The sequence below is a fragment of the Bos javanicus genome, chromosome 16, assembly GCF_032452875.1.
Source record: "Bos javanicus breed banteng chromosome 16, ARS-OSU_banteng_1.0, whole genome shotgun sequence".
Classification (NCBI taxonomy): Eukaryota; Metazoa; Chordata; class Mammalia; order Artiodactyla; family Bovidae; genus Bos; species Bos javanicus.
Genome location: NC_083883.1, coordinates 40751267 through 40776623, shown reverse-complemented (window position 1 = coordinate 40776623; position 25357 = coordinate 40751267). Strand labels below are relative to the sequence as shown.

General features: G+C 36.9%; 1 protein-coding gene across 7 annotated transcripts in view; it reads right to left on the bottom strand.

The window, feature by feature from the left end:
* The window catches only part of SUCO (SUN domain containing ossification factor), an 89371-nt gene that overhangs the window by 58185 nt on the left and 5829 nt on the right, over positions 1-25357 (bottom strand). For all 7 annotated transcript variants that reach the window (XR_009729925.1, XM_061382645.1, XM_061382646.1 and 4 more), the window contains exons 2-4: positions 7817-7925; positions 5724-5834; positions 3285-3445 (exon numbers count right to left, since the gene is read on the bottom strand). Coding sequence is in view for 6 of the 7 variants with exons in the window: in XM_061382645.1 (XP_061238629.1) it covers positions 3285-3445; positions 5724-5834; positions 7817-7925 (381 nt within the window). In the remaining variant the exon portion in view is untranslated. The remainder of the gene's footprint in view (positions 1-3284; positions 3446-5723; positions 5835-7816; positions 7926-25357) is intronic.

The window sequence follows — 25357 nt, the reverse complement described above, 5'->3', positions numbered from 1 at the left end:
AGATTTTCTAAATTAAGGAAACGTTCAACATCACTAATCATCAGGGAAAAGGAAAATCAAGACCACAAAGAGATATCTGTCATATGGCTATTCTCAAAAAGTTTACAGGGATTTCCCTGGTGGTACAGTGGTTAAGAATCCACCTCCCAATGGAGGGACCTGGGTTCAATCCCTGGTCCGGGAACTAAGATTCCCTATGCTGCCGGGCACCTAAGCCTGTGCACTCCAACTAGAGAATAATCCCCACTCGTTGCAACTGAGAGAAAGCCCATGCACAGCAATGAAAATCCAGTGCAGCCAAAACTAAATAAATTCCAAAAAAAAGAGTAAGTAACACATGTTGGCAAGGATGTGGAGAAAGGAGAACCCGTGCACACTGCTGGTGGGAATGTAAATAGGTGCATCCACTATAGAAAACAGTATGGAGGTTTCTCAAAAAAATTAAAACTATGACCCAGCAATTTCACTTGTATGTACTCGAAAAAAAACAGAACACTAATTTGAAAAAATACATGTACTCAATGTTCACAACAGCATTATTTACAATTTCCAACTCATGGAAACAACCTAAGTGTTCACCAACAGATGAATGGATAAAGAACCTGTTGTATATATATCCACACATGCAATGGAATGCTACCCAGCAAAAAAAAAAAAAAAGAATGCAATCTACCCATTTGCAGCAACATGGATGGACTTGGAGGGCATTACGCTAAAAGTGAAATAAGTCAGAGAAAGATAAATACTGTATGAGATAACTTATCTGTGGAATCTAAAAAATAAAACAAATTAGTGAATGTAACAAAAAAAAGCAGACATACAGATATAGAGACGAAACTAGTGGCTACCAACGGGGAGGGTTCAGTTCAGTTCAGTAGCTCAGTCACGTCCAACTCTTTGTGACCCCACATACAGCAGCACACGAGGCTTCCCTATCCCTCATCACCAACTCCTGAAGCCTACTCAAACTCATGTCCATTGAATCGGTGATGCCATCCAACCATCTCATCCTCTGTCGTCTCTTGCTCCTCCTGCCTTCAATCTTTCCCAACATCAGGGTCTTTCCAAGAGTTGGTTCTTTGCATCAGTTGGCCAAAGAATTGGAGTTTCAGCTTCAGCATCAGTCTTTGCAATGAATATTCAGGACTGATTTCCTTTAGGATTGACTGGTTGGACCTCCTTGCAGTCCAAGGGACTCTCAAGAGTCTTTTCCAACAACACAGTTCAAAAGCATCAGTTCTTCAATGCTCAGTTTTCTTTATAGTCCAACTCACACATCCATACATGACTACTGGAAAAACCATAGCTTTGACTAGACAGACCTTTGTTGGTAAAGTAATGTCTCTGCTTTTTAATACGCTGTCTAGGTTAGTCATAGTATTTCTTCCAAGGAGCAAATGTCTTTTAATTTCATGGCTGCAGTCACCATCAGCAGTGATTTTAGAGTCCCCAAAACTAAAGTCTGTCACTGTTTCCCCATCTATTTGCCATGAAGTGATGGGACCAGATGCCATGATCTTAGTTTTCTTAATGTTGAGCTTTAAGCCAACATTTTCACTCTCCTCTTTCACTTTCATCAAGAGTCTCTTTAGTTCTTCCTCACTTTCTGCCATAGGGTGGTATCATCTTCATATCTGAGGTTATTGATATTTCCCCCGGCAATCTTGATTCCAGCTTGTGCTTCATCCAGACTGGCATTTCGCATGATGCACTCTGCATATAAGTTAAATAAGCAGGGTGACAATATACAGCCTTAACGTACTCCTTTCCCAATTTGGAACCAGCCTGTTGTCCCATGTCGAGTTCTAACTGTTGCTTCCTGACTTGCATACAGATTTCTCAGGACGCAGGTAAGGTGGTCTGGTATTCCCATCTCTTTCAGAACTTTCCACAGTTTGTCGTGATCCACACAGTCAAAGGCTTTGGCGTAGTCAATAAAGCAAAAATAGATGTTTTTCTGGAACTCTCTTGTTTTTTCAATGATCCAGTGGATGTTGGCAATTTGATCTCTGGTTCTTCTGCCTTTTCTAAATCCAGCTTGAACATCTGCAAGTTCACGGTTCACGTACAATTGAAGCCTGGCTTGGAGAATTTTGAGCATTACTTTGCTAGCATGTGAGATGCGTGCAATCGTGCAGTTGTTTGAACATTCTTTGGCATTGCCTTTCTTTGGGACTGGAATGAAAACTGACCTTTTCCACTCCTGTGGCCACTGCTGAGTTTTCCAGATTTGCTGGCATATTAAGTGCAGCACTTACACAGCATCATCTTTTAGGCTTTGAAATAGCTCAACTGGAATTCTATCACCTCCACTAGCTTTGTTCGTAGTGATGCTTTCTAAGGCCCACTTGACTTGACATTCCAGGATGTCTGGTTCTAGGTGAGTGATCACACCATCGTGATCATCTGGGCCATGAAGATCTTTTTCTGTATAGTTCTTCTGTGTATTCTTGCCACCTCTTCTTCATATCTTCTGCTTCTGTTAGATCCATACCATTTCTGTCCTTTATTGTGCTCATCTTTGCATGAAATGTTTCCTTGGCATCTCAAACTTTCTTGAAGAGATCTCTAGTTTTTCCCATTGTATTGTTTTCCTCTAATTCTTTGCACTGATTGCTAAGGAAGGCTTTCTTATCTCTCCTTGCTATTCTTTGGAACTCTGCATTCAAATGGGTATTCTTTCCTTTTCTGAAGGAAGGAACAAAATAGGGGTGGGGGAGTGGGAGGCACAAAGTATTGGGTATAAGACAGGCTCAAGTATGTAGTATAAAACACGGGGAATAGAGCCAATACTTTGTAATAACTGAAAATGGAAAGTAGCCTTTAAAAATGCTGTAAAACATTTTTAAAAGAGAGAAAAAGAAACAAAATATTCCAAATATATCTAAATATTCTGAATATTTATTATCAAGCTTGAAAAAGTTAGCTATCATACAAAGACATATTATGAATGGAATAACACAGTAATACTTAATGGAAATGAATACTCTGACATTGGAATTTTTGATAATTATAGGAAAGATTATTCAGTTAAGCACCATGTTTCTTAAACAAGAATCTCACTTTACCTATATTATGCAGATAATTCATGCCTGGGATACAATCAGCTTCCCTGAGTTAGACAGAAGTATAAATACTCATTATGCCGTAAGATCATTAAAAAAACACAAAACAAATGCATTATTGTATAGGTCTGCTATATAGACTAAAGGTCAAATTTCAGTATCAAAGAAATTCTTCTGTCATTATCTAATGATGTTCTTTTTTTCTTTGTAATGACTTACTCAAGTTTTGAGATTGGAGTGATCTCTGAGGTAGATGAACTGGAAATATTTTCAGTATTTTCACTGTCCACAACTACACTGGAAGGATCTTCATGAACATCAACTGTAGGGAGTGTCTCAGTCACAGATGGACTTAACTTTTTTGACTCCGTATCCTGTTTCTAAAAAAGTCAGTTGTATTTAATGTTGGGATTAACAAATTCTCTCTTTATTTGAAGATGATATTATAAAAAGTATGTCTCAAAAGTAACAATATAATGTTCATTAAAAAATTACTTTTATAAAAGTCCCTTCTTCTAACACAAACACCCTAAGGAATACATCTCATATTACAATACAGGCTCTATAGATTTGTCATAGCATTTCATAAACCAGGACAAAGCAGCTTATCTTTCTTCTTTCCTATTTTGTATCAGGACCTACAAAATTTCTTACTATAATTACCTTAATGTATCCTATAGCAACACAGAAATCTTATGTAAATACATGAAACAGTATCTATTAAATAGCATTACTATTTATTAGTATAAAATACTATATACTAGAATTTAATATATAATAGTATATATTAAACTAGTATAAAATAGTGTACCACATAGTTTTTTGTCCCTGAGCAGTTTAGAAGATAATGTGTATCAAGAAATAACAATACAAGGCATGCATAAATAACATTACAAAGCAATACACAATTCTGGCTGCTCTTTTAAGGACTGTATGTTGTTTCACTCTTCCAAAACATAATCTGAAATGTACTTAATACCTACTTATGTTTGAAAACCTCTTATAAGTACTTCCCCCACCAACCAACTCCATATAGAATTAGCCATTCCCCTTCTTCTATGCCTCTACTGTTATCTGTATAGACTTTAATCACAGCATCTATAACACCTCAATTGCCCTTATTTATCTCTCTTCTTCAATTCCATTATAAATGTCTTGAGTACGGACTATGTTTTCTTGATCTTCATGCTCTTAGTGCCTCGCATGTACTAGTACCTAGCACACAGTAGACAATACTTACTAAGTGAGTATCAAATGAGAGAGAGGTACTCATGCTCAGTTCAAAGAAAAGAGAAACTAAGGACTACTATGAACTAGAAGAACTAGGACTTTGAAGAAAAGGAGAAGGCAGTACAGCAGCAGAAAGAAAATAAGAGGCAGAGTCAGAAGAATATAAAATAAGGAATGTGATATAAAATAAAAATGTAGAAGAATATAAATATAAAAGAACATAAAATAAATAATGTGATATAAAACAAAAATTCTTTATAAAATAAGAATATAAAATGAAATGTGATCATTTGAGGAATTTACACTGGAATGAAAAGTTAGCAAAAGAATACAAATAGTTTGTATTTTATGACGGAGGCTTTGAGAAAAGAACTATCACATTATTATCAAATACTGCATTATCATTCAACATAAAAAATTAATAAGATATTCTACACTCTTTTTTCTCTTTTATTAATACTAAGTCTCCAAAATCGATGTGAATCTTATACTTACAGCAAATCTCAACTAGGACTATCCACATTTCCAATGCACAAGAGCCACAGGTAGCTAGTGGCCACTGTACTGAACAGCACAGGTCTCTAAAGATGCAGTAAGCACTTCAATATATTTGAATAAGAGGATACCATGAGGAAAATTCAGGAAAATGAACAATGGCAAGACTGTTTGGGATACACATATAACTGAAGGGCTACAGAGATCACTGTTCCCTTACTCTTACGCATAAATCTTTTCCAAACCTCCTCCAAAATTCATTAAAATGCAATGTACTATATCTCCCTAGATAACCCAATAAAATAACTCTGTGTTTTTTTTAAGAGCATTTTCCCTCCTTTTAAGCTGAAATTTATTTTCGTTAATATTTAAGATATTTAGTTTTTCCTTAGTCCTTCTTCCTTCCAGATCAAACATCCCCAGTTTCTTCAGTTATTCCTGATATTAAATGGTTTCCAGATGTATCAGCATTCTGATCAACTTACACTCTGGTCTAGTTTTACATATTTCATAAAAGCTGGTATACAAAATGAAAAATACTTAGGATATAATATCAGAGAAAAGGGGAAAAAACATAATCTATTAATGATTATTTATTAATATTCCACACTAAGTGATAAAATTTGGTATCAAAATATTCTGTATTCTACATACAAATACTTTAAGTCAGAAAAAATGTCCCCTGACAGCTGAAAACCTGAGAGAAGATAAATTATACTGAGCCAAAATGAACCTAAAAAGAAAGATTTACAGCCAAACCCATACTACAAGGAAAATGGTCACATTTACTATTACATTGGTAATTCTGTTGCATGGTATCACAAAAAGAAAGGGGAAAAAAAATACACAATATGTTGACCAAATAAATGTATTCTATGTTGTAAAGTGGTTTGAAAAGCCATATCATTAAAAAATCAAAGCAACAAATCTTACCTGTACATTCACAATGTAATCATCTTTTAATTTGTTTTCTTCTGGAGGAACAGGTAAGCTTGAACCTACTTTTCCCGATAATTCAGCATTGACAGGTCCCCCTCTTTCATCCTATATTGCAACAAAGAAAAGGCCGACTGATGAAACTGCTTCACAAAATAGTCCTGAAGCAATATTAAGACTGTCTTTCTATACAACCAAAACACTTGATTGTGATTTTAATAATTTTGTTTCCATGCTTATTGTCTTCCTTCATGTATTACTCTCCTTACTGCTTCACTTCAAATGTATACTACATGTGTACACTAGTGGTATAGTAATGAGCATAGCTGCCTTCCAAACATACACTACATTTGATTTCTTAATACGCACTTTAGTCCTACCACCCAGCACTGTATGTTAGACACACAGTAAGATCAGTAAATATCTGGTAAATATATACGCTTATAGCTTTTTGTGTCATCTCTTTTGATACTGTTAAGTTAGAATTTCAGATATATTGTCTTTAAATGTATATTCTAGCATACAAGTTTCATAAAAGCAAAGTTCATATCCATCATATTCTAACCCTGTAAAGAACATAATAGGTAACCAAATGTTTACTGAAAGAATGTCTATTTCCCCTTCCTTAACGCTTTGCTTAAATCATTCTTAACATTTAAGTCTTATTTCTCATCAAAGAAGAGATTAGCTTTAAGTCTTACAGACTGTGCATAGAAGCATACAATCACACTTTTTTTGGAGAGGTATCCAGCAAGAGTCTTCAAAATTTTAACTGCTCTATTCTTGAAACAGATCCTGTATAACTCAGAAATATAAATCCATTCTAAACATCATGCCAAAAAAAGAAAACACCCAAGCATATAATTTAAAGTTTATGCATCCACAATCACACACACACACAAATGCAGATACAAACATGCACATATAAACACAGCTGAGAGCCTCTCAATCAAAAAAGTACTTAAATAAATTTAACACATCCATATAATGGAATAAAAATGTAGCTATTCAAAATAATACAGTAACATACAAAGGTATCCACAAGATATTGCTGGGGAAGAGGGGAAGTCAACTTGTGCAATATTTATGACATTTTACTAAAAATTAAAACATTAATTTGTGAGCTATGATGTATCTACACCCAAAGAAAATGGTCTGAGTGTTTTAACAAGAAACGCAAATTTTGGTTCCTTTGGGGATGGGAAGGGGATACAAAGATGAATATCTTACAGTGTGTATAAATTATTCCTCTAATTTAAAATAAGTACATTGATTTTCGGGGGGGATGAGGGGGAGCCAAATCTAGCTGAAGTCAATAACCACCTTTTACCATTTAAAATGATAAAATAATAAACTATTTAGAGACCATCAGATTTTTTGGCCTCTGTCTATTCACTCTACCCAAATGTATGAAACAAAGTACATAGCCAATCATTTCAGATTCTCTCTATAATTCTCATTTCTAATAGTTTTTAATTTATAAGACTCAGGTTTCTTTAGAAACACTTTAAGTAGTTAAAGTATTAAAAAGAAAGTCCTAGTTTTCAGTTCTCTGAACAGGCACTATTTTTCTCCTTACTGTAGGACTGCTGCTGCTGCTGCTGCTAAGTCACTTCAGTCGTGTCCGACTCTGTGCGACCCCATAGACGGCAGCCCACCAGGCTCCCCCGTCCCTGGGATTTTCCAGGCAAGAACACTGGAGTGGGTTGCCATTTCCTTCTCCAATGTATGAAAGTGAAAAGTGAAAGTGAAGTCACTCAGTCGTGTCCGACTTAGCCACCCATGGACTGCAACCTACCAGGCTCCTCTGTCCATGGGATTCTCCAGGCAAGAGTACTGGAGTGGGTTGCCATTGCCTTCTCCATACTGTAGGACTACAATATTCCAAATACAAGCGATAAGAATAAATAAATAAATATTTTTAGGTTAATTTCAGAATTACCTAAGTAACTTCTCAAAGTATAGCAAAGAAAATTATAAATCTCCATCAAAAATAATGTCACAGTATTTTTGAAATATTTTTATTCCAAATGTTTTGAGAAGACAGAAAGCTAATACACAAATTACAACTTCATCTTTATTTATGGTACCTTTTTCTGGGATTGTACATCTTCATTTTCTAGTGCACAATTGTCATCTTGAGAGTAATACGATGAAGCTGAAGAACTCTCTTTACAACACACATGCCAACTGGGAAGCCTGTAAAACATCCACCGACACCATCAAAAAAAAAAAAAAAAGTAAGGCTGTTAAAACAACATATTCCATACCATGAACTAGAATTTGAGGCAATAGACCCATAGATGGTTCTTATCCTAATGTTCTTGACAATTTGACAATTTAATGATGAAGACAAATGTACATAAGACAAAGGTTTTTTTATTTAATACCCTAAGAAAAATATAAAGTGTTATCAGCACTGCAAGTAAGGCATCATTAATCTCACAAAGGTAAAACAGGAAATACTTCACAATAATAAGAGTATCTGACAATTATCACAGAAAGAACAGAGAAAGCTGACAAACAGCTAACCTCCTCAAAAGCTCCAGATGCCACTGATATTCTAAATTCTACCAAATATTTAAGAACAGATAATGCTGAAGCTACCTAAACTATTTCAAAGTATAGAAGTAAAGCTTCCAAATTATTTTATAGGGAACGTAACAATGATATCAAAAATTAATGGAAACAGTACATATATATAAATACTATAGGTTAATAATACATATGGAATCAAACACAAAAGTTCTGAAGAAAATAAAAAAGAAAAAATCTCCATTAACATACCAAAGATGTAACACACCACTGTTATGGTCAAGTAGAGTTTAGCTCTGATATTCCAAAATGGTTTAAAATACATTTACTTTGCTATGCAAAAATACCAAGGAAAAGAAATCTCAAGATTATCCTCACCAAAGGACATTTGATAAATTTATGCAGGCATCAAGATGTTGAAATTAATAAAATAGTAATAAGTAGATATTTAACATGGGGAATACATAGTACATGCATAACACATAAGCCTAAGAGTCACTATCATAATCAGTGAAGAAACTGAAATACCCCTATTTAGATCTGAAACAAGACAATAATGTCCATTATCACTAGTATTACATAATATGAGGACAAAGGCAGTATAAAAATGAGAAAGGATACAGTAAAATTATCATTAATTGCAAATGAGTTTATATGGTTGGAAAACTAAAAAGTGTTAAAAGAAGACTTGGGTATAAAATAATATTCCTAACCCACTCCATTACTCTTGCCTGGAAAATCCCACGGAGGAGGAGCCTGGTGGGCTGCAGTCCATGGGGTCGCTAAGAGTCAGACTGAGCGAATTCACTTTTCACTTTCATGCACTGGAGAAGGAAATGGCAACCCACTCCAGTATTCTTGCCTGGAGAATCCCAGGGATGGGGGAGCCTGGTGGGCAGCCATCTATGGGGTTGCACAGAGTCGGACACAACTGAAGCAACTTAGCAGTAGCAGCAGGTATAAAATTAAGAAAGAAATCAACAGATACTCTGCTCAAATCATTACCACCAGTTGTAAGAGTTAACAGAAGAAAAGTCCCCATTTATAATAGAAACAATAAAATACCAAATATAAACTTAGCGAGAAATGTTCTACACAAACACACATATGTGTTCTGTGTTCTTAATAGTAAAAATATTTGAAATTGATATTATTTTAAGCTGAAAAAAAAAAGAGTCAGTTTTACACAATTCAAAGTTATATGGAAGATCTGAAAACCACACACTGAAGTTGCAAAAAAGAAAGCGTTAAAAAAATTAGACAAACTGACTCTAAAGTTCATATAAACAGCATGCTGCTGCTGCTGCTGCTGCTAAGTCGCTTCAGTCATGTCCGACTCCACAGACAGCAGCCCACCAGGCTCCCCTGTCCCTGGGATTGTCCATGCAAGAGTACTGGAGTAGGGTGCCATCGCCTTCTCCAATATAAACAGAATAGTCAATAAGATTTTAATGTGGGGAAATTAGACATCTAAGAAACCACAATAATTACAACAATATAGTAGTGAGATGAAAGAGTAAAAGAGAATTCCCAGAGTGACTGCAAAGAGAATTTCATGGATGACAGCTGTATGTACACAAAGAGGGCAACCGAAACTAAACTGGAGGTCATCAGAAGCTCTGGAAGAGTCCTCTTTTGGAGGACGGAATTAACAGCACAACTTAGAGGAGTCTCTGAAAATCTCAAGAACAGATCTACACAACTAGCAGATAATTTGTAATTAAAGAGAAAAATAAGAAAACACAAGTCAAATATTAGCCCCATGAAAATGGAAAAGTAGAACAGAAAAAGGAAAAGTAACCATGTTTTACCACATGGCTCAGCTGTATCATTTATAGTCATGAATACTGATCTAATCCAAATTATGACTGAACTACATTACCAGGAGAATCTGATCATTTGCAGTAACATACCTAAAAGTGACATTAAAACAATTATTTTAGAGACAAAGAAGTAAACAAAATTCATCAGGTAAAAGATCAAAGTGGTTTCCTTGGAAAGGAAAAATGAGGAAAGAGGGATGAAGGACTGACTTCTTTGCAAAAGCAAATAAACAAAAATCCTTGTAGAGCTACCTGACTTTTTGTTACATCATTTTGATAAAAATTAAAATCAAATAAAAGAGCAAAGTACATAACAACATACACATATAGTATGCTACTATGTGCGCACATGTTTACTAAAGGCACTTGTAGGTCCATAAATTTCTCTGAAAGAATTAAAAACAAAAGGGAAAAAAAGCACCACCGTGGTTGCCTCCAGGGTGGAAAACTGATTGACTGGATAGATGGATATTTTTCACTTTTTAATACTCTAAGTCTTCTGAATTTTGAGCCATAAGAATATATTACTTATTCAAATTGTCATATAGATATATCATTATTTATTAAACATTTCTTTATTGACAGATTTTTGCATTGTTTCTCACATGGGTGTTTGTAGTTGTATTTGTCAGTGTATATATACACACATTTGGGACAACAAAAAGTTTCAGATATTCAAAACTAGGGGTGTTAGAATTTTGGTGATTATGCCCCCTTATTTTCTTTATTCTTTTCTATACTTTTTAAATTTCTACTATGAGCATATACTACTTTTATCATCAGTAATTCTGCATGTGTATATGTATATATAAATCCCAATATTCACAGTTAGTGTGAAGACAGCCAAAAGACATTAAATCTCATGAGACTTATTTTTACTATCACATAATCAAATTCCATTATCTGAAGTTAGGAGCTTTTGGGGTGAGATTAGCTTTGGAATCTGCAGTCCATGAGGTTGCAAAGAGTCAGACACAACTTGGCAACGGAACAACAACAACAAGATATGAATCAGTGGACTCAGTAGACTGTCCTCCCCAATATGAGTGGGCATCATCTAATCCTTTAAGGGACTGACCAGAAGAATTCGCCCTTTTTTCCCCTGCCTCACTATCTGAGCTGTGGCGTCTCATGTCTAGCCTTTTTACTGGGATTATATCTTCTATTTCACTGGTTAACAGGCGTTCAGACTTGATCTGAATTATACCACTGTGTTTCCTCAGTCTCCAGCTTTAAGACAGTAGAACTTCTCAGATTCCATAATCGTGTGACTCAACATCTCATTTTACATATAAAGTGGGTTCTATTTCTCTGAAGAACCCTAGTATACCTGACATTAGTATGTAATACATTATTAGCTTATCTACCCTATTGATAAAGCTATAGAGTAGCCTTATCAATAGTATCACTGTTTACCTCTAATATATCAGTCCCTATATAAAGACAGATGCTAATTAAAGACAGACCTGCAAAGATATCCTTAATTTTGTGTGTAAGAAAAAAGCCTAAAATAGATAAAAATGATCACCAACTAAGAACTGTCAAGAAATTTTAAATCACCAAAGTAAAATGAAATAACACAAACCCACACCAACTACACTGAAGAACAATGAATCTCTATAATACACTCTTTACTGTCAACAAGTTCTCCCAGGTGAATTAGATACGCATGCCCCATCATTAAGAATCACTGGGTCACATTAAAATAGCTGAGGGCACTTTGCTGCATGACTAAATGGATCTGATTCCATACTACTGAAGCAACTTTCAAAAACTGTACTGTGAAAACCCCAAGCCTGATGAAATTACTTTCAAAAGTTTTAAGAAATTCAGCACCAGAAATCACAACTAGCAAGATAAATGGAGCCCCTGTGAGCCCCTGACACTCTCCCCTCAGACTCTATTACTATTGATGAAATTGATTGTGAGCCAAGTATATCGTCTTACACTTAAACTCTTTGAGAATCAATTTCATATCCCTAACTACTTTAGCCCCTCCCCACATAGCCAAAACCTGCAAACATTAGGTGTTTAACAAATACTTACTAATGAGGGTTCTTAGGGGAACTGTTTTGCAGCACACAGCAGAAACAAAATTCAATCACTTTTCATTCCTCTTCCCATCAGCCCCATCTCCTGCCTCGACCACTACCACTACCTCCCCAACTCAACCACCCATCCACCACCCCCTCACACAAACACACAAACTCAAAAAATAGAATCTGGAAAATAAGAGGACACTTGTCTCTTCTTGTCACCTCCCCGCCCCCACCCCGCTAATGTGGCATGGATTCACCATTCACATGGAAAGGTATTAACTTTTAGAGTAAATGTAATTAAAAGTCTTGTAAAATTTGCATTTGAGTGTCATTTAGGATAGAAAAAGCTAACCACCTTCTAAAACCTGTAAACTAAATTATAAAGCAGAATAATTTTTTATTAAAGAGGAAAATATAGGGCATATTACAAAATATTAGAGCAGAAGACTACAGGTCAAAACTGGTAGGTAGGATGCAGGTAAAACAGCAGCAGGAAAGCTATCCTTCTGAGCATATCTGGAGACAAACTGAACACAAAAGAGCTCCTCTTTCAACTCAAGAAGATAAAGGACAGTTTCAATCTAAGGAAAAAAGGAAGACTCTTAAGGACAGAAATCACTGAGAGAAAACCAAACCAAAAGATTAAAACCAAAAGTTGGTTCTCCAAGGAAAATATTAAAAAGACAAACCTCTGGAAAAACTGGTAAAGGAGAGTTGGTGATATGAATTAACAAAATATGTTCTAAAAGCATGAAATAACCACAGGCAAGACATACTTTTTAAAATCATAAAATATTAACAGTTACATATACTAATATATTTGAAAACTCAGAAGACATGGATGTTTCTAGAAAAATAACAAAACTGGGACAAAGTATACAAAAATTGGAAATCACTGACAATAATTTAAAAATTTTGAGCGGATTAATCAACACCTTATCTAGAGAAAAGGAAATCCCAATCTTTTACCCCCTACTTTTTATTTGGAAATAATTTCAAGCTTTCAGAAGAAATGCCAACATAGTAAAAAGAACAACCACAAACCCTCTCTACCTATTGTGACCCATTTGTCCCATCATTTGCCATTCTCACAGCAAGTTCATGGCCCTCTCTTTCCCCACTGCGTGTAATATATCTCGAAGTATCTCTGTACGTATTTCCTCAGAATAAGGATATTTTCTTACACAACCACACTACAATTAACAATCTGAGGAAATGTTACACTGACACAATAATCTATGTCCCAGTAGTGTCCTCTCAGCACTCTCCCTCCCCTCCTCAACCCCAAGCCCAGAATCAAGTCTAAGACCATGTCCTGTGTCTTCAGCCTCCTTTAACCTGGAACAGTTCTTAGTCTTTATCTTATGTGGTACTGACACTTTTGAAGGACATAATCCTTTTATTTTTAAATCAGATCAGATCAGTCGCTCAGTCGTGTCTGACTCTTTGCGACCCCATGAATCGCAGCACGCCAGGCCTCCCTGTCCATCACCAACTCCCGGAGTTCACTGAGACTCACGTCCATCGAGTCAGCGATGCCATCCAGCCATCTCATCCTCTGTCGTTCCCTTCTCCTCCTGCCCCCAATCCCTCGCAGCATCAGAGTCTTTTCCAATGAGTCAACTCTTCGCATGAGGTGGCCAAAGTACTGGAGTTTCAGCTTTAGCATCATTCCTGGGATTCCAAAGAAATCCCAGGGCTGATCTCCTTCAGAATGGACTGGTTGGATCTCCTTGCAGTCCAAGGAACTCTCAAGAGTCTTCTCCAACACCACCGTTCAAAAGCATCAATTCTTTGGCGCTCAGCCTTCTTCACAGTCCAACTCTCACATCCATACATGACCACAGAAAAAACCATAGCCTTGACTAGACGAACCTTTGTTGGCAAAGTAATGTCTCTGCTTTTGAATATGCTATCTAGGTTGGTCATAACTTTCCTTCCAAGGAGTAAGCGTCTTTTAATTTCATGGCTGCAGTCACCATCTGTAGTGATTTTGGAGCCCAGAAAAAGAAAGTCTGCCACTGTTTCCACTGTTTCCCCATCTATTTCCCATGAAGTGGTGGGACCAGATGCCATGATCTTCGTTTTCTGAATGCTGAGCTTTAAGCCAACTTTTTCACTCCCCACTTTCACTTTCATCAAGAGGCTTTTTAGTTCCTCTTCACTTTCTGCCATAATGGTGGTGTCATCTGCATATCTGAGGTTATTGATATTTCTCCTGGCAATCCTGATTCCAGTTTGTGTTTCTTCCAGTCCAGCGTTTCTCATGATGTACTCTACATATAAGTTAAATAAACAGGGTGACAATATACAGCCTTGACGAACTCTTTTTCCTATTTGGAACCAGTCTGTTGTTCCATGTCCAGTTCTAACTGTTGCTTCCTGACCCGCATACAAATTTCTCAAGAGGCAGGTCAGGTGGTCTGGTATTCCCATCTCTTTCAGAATTTTCCAGTTTATTGTGATCCACACAGTCAAAGGCTTTGGCATAGTCAATAAAGCAGAAATAGATGTTTTTCTGGAACTCTCTTGCTTTTTCCATGATCCAGCAGATGTTGGCAATTCGATCTCTGGTTCCTCTGCCTTTTCTAAAACCAGCTTGAACATCAGGAAGTTCATGGTTCACATATTGCTGAAGCCTGACTGGAGAATTTTGAGCATTACTTTACTAGCGTGTGAGATGAGTGCAATTGTGCAGTAGTTTGAGCATTCTTTGGCATTGCCTTTCTTTGGGATCGGAATGAAAACTGACCTTTTCCAGTCCTGTGGCCACTGCTGAGTTTTCCAAATTTGCTGGCATATAGAGTGCAGCACTTTCACAGCATCATCTTTCAGGATTTGGAATAGCTCAACTGGAATTCCATCACATCCACTAGCTTTGTTCGTAGTGATGCTTTCTAAGGCCCATTTGACTTTACATTCCAGGATGTCTGGCTCTAGGTCAGTGATCACACCATCGTGATTATCTGGGTCTGTGTATTCTTGCCATCTCTTCTTAATATCTTCTGCTTCTGTTAGGTCCATACCATTTCTGTCCTTTATGGAGCTCATCTTTGCATGAAATGTTCCTTTGATATCTCTGATTTTCTTGAAGAGATCCCTAGTCTTTCCCATTCTGTTGTTTTCCTCTATTTATTTGCACTGATCGCTGAAGAAGGCTTTCTTATCTCTTCTTGCTATTCTTTGGAACTCTGCATTCAGATGTTTATATCTTTTCTTTTCTCCTTTGGTTTTCACTTCTCTTCTTTTCACAGCTATTTGTAAGGCCTCCCCAGACAGCCATTTTGCTTTTTTGCATTTCTTTTCCATGGGGATGGTCTTGATCCCTGTCTCCTGTACAATGTCACGAACCTCATTCCATAGTTCATCAGGCACTCTATCTATCAGATCTAGTCCCTTGAATCTATTTCTCACTTTCACTGTATAATCATAAGGGATTTGATTTAGGTCATACCTGAATGGTCTAGTGGTTTTCCCTACTTTCTTCAATTTAAGTCTGAATTTGGCAATAAGGAGTTCATGGTCTGAGCCATAGTCAGCTCCTGGTCTTGTTTTTGTTGACTGTATAGAGCTTCTCCATCTTTGGCTGCAAAGAATATAATCAATCTGATTTTGGTGTTGACCATCTGGTTATGTCCATGTATAGAGTCTTCTCTTGTGTTGTTGGAAGAGGGTGTTTGTTATGACCAGTGCATTTTCTTGGCAAAACTCTATATTAGTCTTTGCCCTGCTTCATTCCGTATTCCAAGGCCAAATTTGCCTGTTACTCCAGGTGTTTCTTGACTTCCTACTTTTGCATTCCAGTCCTGTATAATGAAAAGGACATCTTTTTTGGGTGTTAGTTCTAAAAGGTCTTGTAGATCTTCATAGAACCGTTCAACTTCAGCTTCTTCAGCGTTACTGGTTGGGGCATAGACTTGGATTACTGTGATATTGAATGGTTTGCCTTGGAAACGAACAGAGATCATTCTGTCGTTTTTGAGATTGCATCCAAGTACTGCACTTCGGACTCTTTTTTGACCATGAATACCATGGTCCTTTTTTGAGGTTTGTCTTACCCTTCATCATGACCAGATTTAGGTTATATATTCCTGGCTGGAATCCTTCATAAGCAATGTGTCTTTCTCAGGGTACTATCTCCAGAAGCACAGGATATCCATCTGTTTAAGTACTTGCAATTCCACTTTTACATACTTAAGAGAAATGAAAACTGTATGTACAAAAACGTCCGCAGTAGCTTTTACTCCTAATAGCCAAAACCTGGAAGCTGTCCAGATGTTCAACAACAGGAGAATATAAATAAACTGTAGTATATTCATACAATGTATTATACTAGTTCTCACAATCAAAAGGAATGAATTACAAATGAATGAAATAAGATGGATAAATCTTGGAAACATTACACTTGAGTGAAAGAAGTCAGACACAAGAATAAATACTGTATTAATTCTATTTAAATAGGTTTCCAGAAGTAGCAAAACTAACCCATGGTGATAGAAATCAAATCGTCAGTTGCTTCAGGGAATTCTGTAGAATGCGACATGAGAAAACATTCTGGAGTGATAGAAATGCTCTGCATCTTGATGGGTGTGAGTTACACAGATGTATGTATTTGTCAAAACTGATCCAACTATACAGTTGACAACATGTGCACTTAGCTGTATGTAAATTATTTCAATTTAAAAAATAAGCAATAAAGTCAATATTTTCCTCCCCAGTAATAACAAGATAGATAATAAACCATTATCAGTAACAATTTTTTAAAATAATTTAGAAATTAACCTTAAAAACTACACAACCATTTACAGAGGAAAAAATGTTAACTCTAATAACGACCACAAAATGAAGAGACAACTGAAGATCTAGTACGTTCATAGATGGAGTGCTGTTGACAGCAAAGTAAAGACAGCAATTCTCCCTGAACTACTTCAGCACTCCAATATAATTCTTATCAAAATACCTGAAGGATCCTTACCATATAGTACCAGGAACTCTACTCAATACACTGTAATAACCTATGTGGGAAAAGAAAATGAGAAAAAATAGATACATGTATATGCATAACTAAATCACTGCTGTATGCCTGCAACTGACACAACACTGTAAATTTACTATATACTCCCATATAAACTAAAAAAAATTTTTTAAGAAAATCCTAGAGAAAAAAACCTGAAGGATGTTCTAAATATGGAAAAACTTATCTAAGAATAACTATATTGACAAAAAAAGCAAAGGAAAGTGGTTCACCTTGCCAGATAATGAAGATTTATCACAAAACCACTCTAATTAGTCTATAGTATTAGGACAGCAAAAGATAAGCAAATGGAACAAAATACTCCCAAATGCATTTGTTGGTATAAAGTCTCTCTTTAGAAGCAGCATACATGCAAAGGGCTCAATAAATACTCAGTGAATAAATGACATCAGCCCTTCCTGAGGCATCTGTCACACTATGCAGAATTCACATAACGGTGACTCCAGTAACTAAAACAAGTTAGTTGTTTTTTTTTGTTTTTTTTTTTTTTAAGTGTTAGGTAGAAGGAAATAGGAAAAAGAATGAGATTAATAGCATTATACCATTTACGCAAATTTTAAAACATATAAACAAAACATTAGTTTTGGAAGAAATCAGAAATCTAAGTAAATACATGACAATTAACTGGAAAAACACATCAAATATACTCCAGGGTAAATGCCCAACATGGGGGAGATAGAAGCGAAAATGAAGATAGACTATAAAAGAGTAATGATGTAAAGTGGAGGGAAAAAGGGGGACCTATAAAGAATGTAGCATAAACTGAGTATGACCAATCTGATCCTAAGTATCTGATGTCTCTAGAAGAGAACACAGTCTTTCTCTAATGTGTCAAGCTGTTTACATTAAAATATTAATTTAACTTTTACAAATAAAGAAACTTAACCTCAGAAGTTAATTGGTCAAAAGTCACTCAACCAATCTAGATCTCTCCAAAGCCTATCATCTTTGTACCACTGCATTTCCCATGTCATATTCTCTAGTCAACAGATAAATGAAAAGAAAGGTGAGAAAATAACATTAATCCATTCTCTTAAGAACCGATCATGTTATTAAGGCTAGTTACTGCAGATACAAATATAAGAACTACCACAAAGGAGGGGCAATGTTTACCGCTTGATTTAGATAACAGCCCCAAGAGACAAAGTTTTGTAGTGTAGTGGCTAGGGCATGGACCTCAGAGTCAAAACGTGTTGTTGTTCAGTCACTAAGGCCTGTCCAACTCTTTGTGACCCCATGGGCTGCAGCACTCCAGGCTTCCCTGTCCTTTACTATTTACCAGAGTTTGTTCAAATTCATGTCCATTGAAATGGTGATGCTATCTAACCATTTCATCCTCTGCCACCCCCTTCTTCTCCTTCAGTCTTTCCCAGCATCATGGTCTTTTCCAAACAGTCAGTTCTTCGCATCAGGTAGCCAAAGTATTGGAGCTTTATCAATAGTCCTTCCAATGCATATTCAGGGTTGACTTCCTTTAGGATTTACTGGCTTGATCTCCTTGCAGTCCTGGGGACTCAAGAGTCTTCTCTAGCACCACAATTCAAAAGCATCGATTCTTTGGTGCTCAGCCTTCTTTATAAACCAACCCTTACATCCTAGGTTCCCCCTTTTATTATGTGCATTCTCTTGGACAAACTAATTACAAAAGCTGTAAGTCTCAATATAAACACTGTAAAACAGGAAAATGAAATAATGCATGTGCAATGCTTCAGCTGAGCTGCTCAGTTGTGTCCCACTCTTTGCAACCTCATGGTCTGTAGCACACTAGACTTCCCAGTCCATCACCAACTCCCGGAGCTTGCTCAAACTCACATCCACCGAGTCAGTCATGCCATCCAACCATCTCATCCTTTGTCGCCCCCTTCTCCTCCTCCCTTCAATCTTTCCCAGCATCAGGGTCTTTTCTAATGAGTCAGTTCTTCGCATCAGGTGGCCAAAGTCCTAATGGAGCTTCAGCATCAGTCCTCCCAATGAATATTCAGGACTGATTTCCTTTGGGATTGACTGGTTTGATCTTGCAGTCCAAGGGACTCTCAAGAGTCTTCTCCAACACCACAATTCAAAAGCATCAATTCTTCAGCACTCAGCTTTCTTTATAGTCCCAACTCTCACATGCATATACGACTAATGGAAAAACCATAGCTTTAACTAGATGGACTCTTGCCGACAACGCAATGTCTCTGCTTTTTAATATGCTGTCTAGGTTGCTTATAGCTTTTCTTCCAAGAAGCAAATGTCTTTTAATTTCATGGCTACAGTCACCATTTGCAGTGATTTTGGGAGCCCAAGAAAATAAAGTCTGTCACTGTTTCCACTGTTTCCCCATCTATTTGCCATGAAGTGATGGGACTGGATGCCATGATCTTCATTTTTTGAATGTTGAGTTTATGCCAGATTTTTCACTTTCCTCTTTCATTTTCATCAAGAGACTCTTTACTTCCTCTGCTTTCTGCCATTAAGTGGTATCATCTGCATATGTGAGGTTATTGATATTTCTCCTGGCAATCTTGATTCCAGCTTATGCTTCATCCAGCCCAGAATTTTACATGATGTATCCTGCTTCCCTGCTGGCTCAGATGGTAAAGCGTCTGCTTGCAGTGCGGGAGACCCGGGTTCAATCCCTGGGTTGGGAAGATCACCTGGAGAAGGAAATGGCAACCCACTCCAGTACTCTTGCCTGGAAAATTCCATGGACTGAGGAGCCTGGTGGGCTACAGTCCATGGGGTCACAAAGAGTCAGACACGACTGAGCGACTTCACTTTCACTTTCTATTCTGCATATAAGTTAAATAAGCAGGGTGACAATATACAGCCTTGACGTATACTCCTTTCCCAATCTGGAACCAGTCCATTGTGCCATGTCCGGTTTTAACTGTTGCTTCTTGACCTCCATACACATTTCTCAGGAGACAGTTAAGTTGGTCTGGTATTTCTACCTCTTGAAGAATTTTCCACAGTTTCTCATGATCCACAGTAAAAGGCTTTAACGTAGTCAATGAAGCAGAAGTAGATGTTTTTCTGGAATTCTCTTGGTTTTTCTATGATCCAGCAGTATATTGGCAATTTGATCTCTGGTTCCTCTGCCTTTTCTAAATCCAGCTTGAACATCTGAAAAATTCTCAGTTCACGTACTGTTGAAGCCTGGCTTTGAGAATTTTGAGCCTTACTTTGCTAGCTTGAGATTGAGTACACCTAGGTAGTAGTTTGAACATTCTTTGGTATTGTCTTTCTTTGTGATTGGAATGAAAACTGACCTTTTCCAGTCCTGTGGCCACTTCTGAGTTTTCCAGATTTGCTGGCATTTTGAGTGCAGCACTTTCACAGCATCATCTTTTAGGATTTGAAATAGCTCAACTGGAATTCCATCACCTCCACTAGCTTTGTTCGTAGTGATGCTTCCCAAGGCTCATTTGACTTTGCACTCCAGGATGTCTGCCTCTAGGTGAGTGATCACACCATCATGGTTATGTGGGTCATGAAGATCATTTTTGTATAGTTCTTCTGTGTATCCTTGCCACCTCTTCTTAATACCTTCTGCTTCTGTTAGGTCCATACCATTTCTGTCCTTTATTGAGCCCATCTTTGCATGAAATGTTCCCTTGGTATCTCTAATTTTCTTGAAGAGATCTCTAGTCTTTCCCATTCTATCATTTTCCTCTATTTCTTTGCACTGATTGCTGAGGAAGGCATTCTTATCTCTCCCTGCTATTCTTTGGAGCTCTGCATTCACATGGGTTTATCTTTCTTTTTCTCCTTTGGCTTTCACTTCTCTTTTCTCAGCTATTTGTAAGACCTCCTCAGACAACCATTTTGCCTTTTTGCATTTCTTTTTCTTGGGGATGGTTTTGATCACTGCCTCCTATACGATGTCACGAACCTCCATCCATAGTTCTGCAGGCACTCTATCAAACCTCATCCCCTGAATCTATCTGTGCAATGCTTAGTCTGGCATAGAATATGCATTCATATGGCAGCAGTTGCTATCAGCTGCTGTCCTTCTCATCGTCTTTCATTTATCAAATTCCAAAGTAGTGAAAACAGTTGTCTAGGTATCTTGGTTCTAGGACCCTCTTTAGATGCCAAAATCCATGGATGCTCACGTCCCTTGCAGGAGGCCCTCAGCATCTTTGGATTCAATCAACCTCAGATAGAACCGGGTTGGATACTTTGAAGCAAATCAACCTCAGATGAAAATGGGTTGGATAATTTGAAGCATACAGGAAGCTACTCCAACCTCTTGCATTCCTTCTGGCTGCCAAACAAATGTGTATGAACTCACACCTACCTCTCTCCAAATATTTTCTATTTCTGCTCACAAAAGTTTATCAATCACCTCTCTCTTTTGAAAACAAGGTCCTTTTCTCAATTTTCAAGCTTCTCAGGCTATCTGAGACTTTTCTATTTCTGACCTCATTAAACTTCTTTCCCTAGTTTGTTCCTTCTCTTCAGAGCCTTAGTTTGCTCGTCACCTTTCTTTGTCCTAAGTATCTGCAGCAACTCCATGTTCAGTCAAAAGATTTTGTTTCCTAAATGATCCCCTCTACAAGAACAGCTCCAGCCAAAGTGTCGTCTTTACTGAAGTCTGTATTTAAGTGCCTATATAACATCTCCCTTGTAGCTTCCTTTGTGGCTCATCTGGTAAAGAATCAGCCTGCACTGCAGGAGACCTGAGTTCGATCCCTGGGTTGGGAAGATCCCCTGGAGAAGGTAAAGGCTACCCACTCTAGTATTCTGGCCTGGAGAATTCCATGGACTGTATCATCCATGGGCCCGCAAAGAGTAAGACACGACTGACAGAATTTCACTAATAAAACGTCTCCACTCGGATATTCTACTCATCTCAACCGAAAGCTCCTTCTCTTTTAAAACTCTTTGCAACTCTAATTCTTTTTTAACACCTCCAATTCCTCTAGTTGCCCAAGTTAAAAGGAAAAACTTCACTCCTCTCTTTGAACTTTATTTCAGATTCATAATTTTAGACCCTAGAATTTATTTTCTCAACCATGGTCAGCTCCAAGAAAGCAGCTACTTTGTTTTGTCCACCAGAATCCTGCCAAACACAGCAAACAGAAGCCTCAGTAAACATCTTTTGACACTGAGATAGATGACAGAAAGGCAGTATCAAAAACCAAGAGCTGGTCAGAGGCAAACCAAAACCCAGTTCCTTTGAATCATAGCCCAATGCTGTTTCTACTGCATTGCCAACCTATCACCAAACCTATCACTGACTTGCTCAAAACCTCTGTTCAACACATCCTCTTCATCTCTACTGCCAAGTTAAGTCCTTGTTATGACAAACTTCAACTATTCCAATTGCTTTTCATTTAGTATTCATCCCTCCAGCCGTTCTTCTCTGAGAAATATCTAGTAATGATGTCAAAATAATAGTCTCCAAACACCACTTCTCTTGCTGGATCTTCGGTGCCTAACTCCTTGATTTAACTTGCAAAACCCATCATAATCTCCAGAAAACATTTGGCCCTCTGCATCCACAGGTTCCAAATCCGTTTATACAGAGGGCAAAGTGACTATGCCATTTTACAAAGCAGACTTAAACATCGAGGTGGGGTCCTGGAAGCAATCCCCCACAAATACCAAGGAATGACTTTATTTCCTTGGTTTGTCTGCTTACTATCATTTCCACCCATATCAAGTACACTGTCTCCTTTACCCACAACTCTTTCTCATTTCTCCTGACAATTAAGTACTGTCTGCCCACTGAAGGCAGGCAAGCAGAAGCACACACACATGCAAACTAGGGAAAGGCCACTGTTCATCTTAGTAGCACCAGTCTATCTTCTTTCAGTCTGTAAAGCGCCTGTATTCCACAGAAGCCAAGTTTTATAAACCACAGACGTCATTTCTCTTAAAACGAAGTCTTACCCGACAACTCCTGTCCAGTTTTTCTCTTCAAGCCCCTACTAACCAACTCAGCTTTTTGTACTGTTCACCAATGCTCAAATCAGGTACCTTAGAATGTTAAAAGTGCAAAAGAAAAATCTCAGAATTCATTTAATGTAGTAGTAACTACTGGAACACACAAAAGAATATTCCAAACTTAGCAAACTTCCAAGGTAAGTGGCTTAGGCACTTTTTTTTAAAGCTTCATGAATGAGTAATTTCAATATTCATTCCTCATTGAGTGAATCCAGTCAACCTCATTTTTTAGATAAGAAAACTGACAAAGAAAAGGTAAAGAAACTTGCCTAAGGCCACCTGTCAGCCTCCACGTAGCACAGGGTAGTGCTGAAGAGCACAGGCTCAGATTCAAAGGCTACTTAAATTCTAGTTCATTGCTTACGGATAATTTTGGCAAGTTGGTTAATTTTTCTGTGCCTTTCTTAGTCTCTTTAAAATGTGGTGACTATCTCAAAAAGAGTTTAATAAAGTCAAAATGAGTTAGTGCGGATAAAGCACTTAGAACAAAAATAAGTACCCAAAAAGGTTCACTGTTAATACAGGAAGGAAAGGATTACAATCAAGCTCTAACTTGGTTTCATGCCATTTTCACTATACCAGTACCTTTGTATACTTTGACATCAACTTGTATACTCCTCAGGGCAGAGCTCAAGTCTCCTGCTTCTTCAGCAACCCCCACCACATCCAATATATTGTTGGCAACCAAATAATATTTTGAACAAACATATGGATTCCTGTTTCTGAACTCTGATACCTCAGCCTAGGATCCAACTTCTGCCAAAGTATCCAGACTGAGTGAATAATAAGAACAGGGCTTACTAAGAGCAAAGCACTGTTTTAAGCACTTTACACATTTTCTCCTGTTACTGATTTCAAATACTCCATAATAAGAAATACAAAATAAACTTAGTATTTATGAGCTATGTCAATGCTACAAAACATTTTCTAACTAAGTGTTACTTTTACAAAAAATATAAAATAATTTTTAACTGAGTCATTACAAAAATGAAGTCCTAAAAATAAAATCAAATTTTCTTTCAAAAAACTCAGCATTTATGAAACAAATGTATACCAAAGGACTGACATACCGCAAATACTCAAAAGCAATTTTCATTCCCTTGAGACATGTACAATTTTATTTTCTTAAACTACTTAAAATACAGCCTTGAAAACAAAACAGGTGAACTACACCTGGCACTGAAGTACCATCTGCAACATGTACAGGTTTCCAACAAAAGGTATTGAGTTTCTCACTAACGTATTTCAAATATACAAATGTTTCTACATAAAGATGACTTGAGAGAATAATAAAGCACTTAAATTTTTAGTAAACTTATCTCTTTCCTTTCATTAAAAAGCACTAGACTATTAGGTATACATGCAGATTCATTTCTCTATTCAGATTGTTGAGAAAGTGAAAGATACTTTAAAGAGTACATGAACAGTTGAAAAATGAAATAACCAACATCCAAAGGTAAGTTTGGTGCTGACATCTTTTGTTTTTTTCAGTGTCTGCCAAGACATTTTTTACTGTCTACTACTTGCATCTATTCCAATACATCCTCGGATGTTTAATAATCTAAAGAGGCTACTATGAAATACATCCACTTCTTTAAAAAATAATTCCAAAGGATATTATAAGTAAATTATTTATCATTTTTTTACTGAAAACACGTGTTCAGCTTTTACACAAAGACATCATACACCTTCTTTCACAGACTTTTTCCTATTTAGGCAATCTGGTTTCATCTCATTTGTCTGAAGGGATCTGACACTGTTTTTAACAACCCAAGACCTCTTTTAAGTACCAGACATTTTCTATGGAATGTATATCCCAGACTAAAAATAAACTTTCTTCCCAAACTTTTTCACATAAAGTTCCATAAGAAAGTATTTAATTTTTTCTACTGAGATATAACTGACATATAACATTATATTGGTTTCAGGTGTACAATATGATTCAATATTAGTATTTATTGCAATACGATCGCCACAAAAGTTTAGCTGACATCCATCATCACTAGTACAAATGCTTTTTCTTGTGATGAGAATTTTTAAGATCTACTCTCTCAGCAACTTTCAAACATACAATACATTATCATTACGTACACTCGCCATGCTGAACATTTCATTCCCAGAACAAGACAGACTTTTTTTTAAAGTCATCAATGATTTGGAGAAGAAGGGTTATTTTATTATTTTACTTATTTTGAATAGTATTTGATTCAGAAAAGCAGATTTACAGTCTTTAAAGAGTTATAGAAACAAAACATAGGGAAA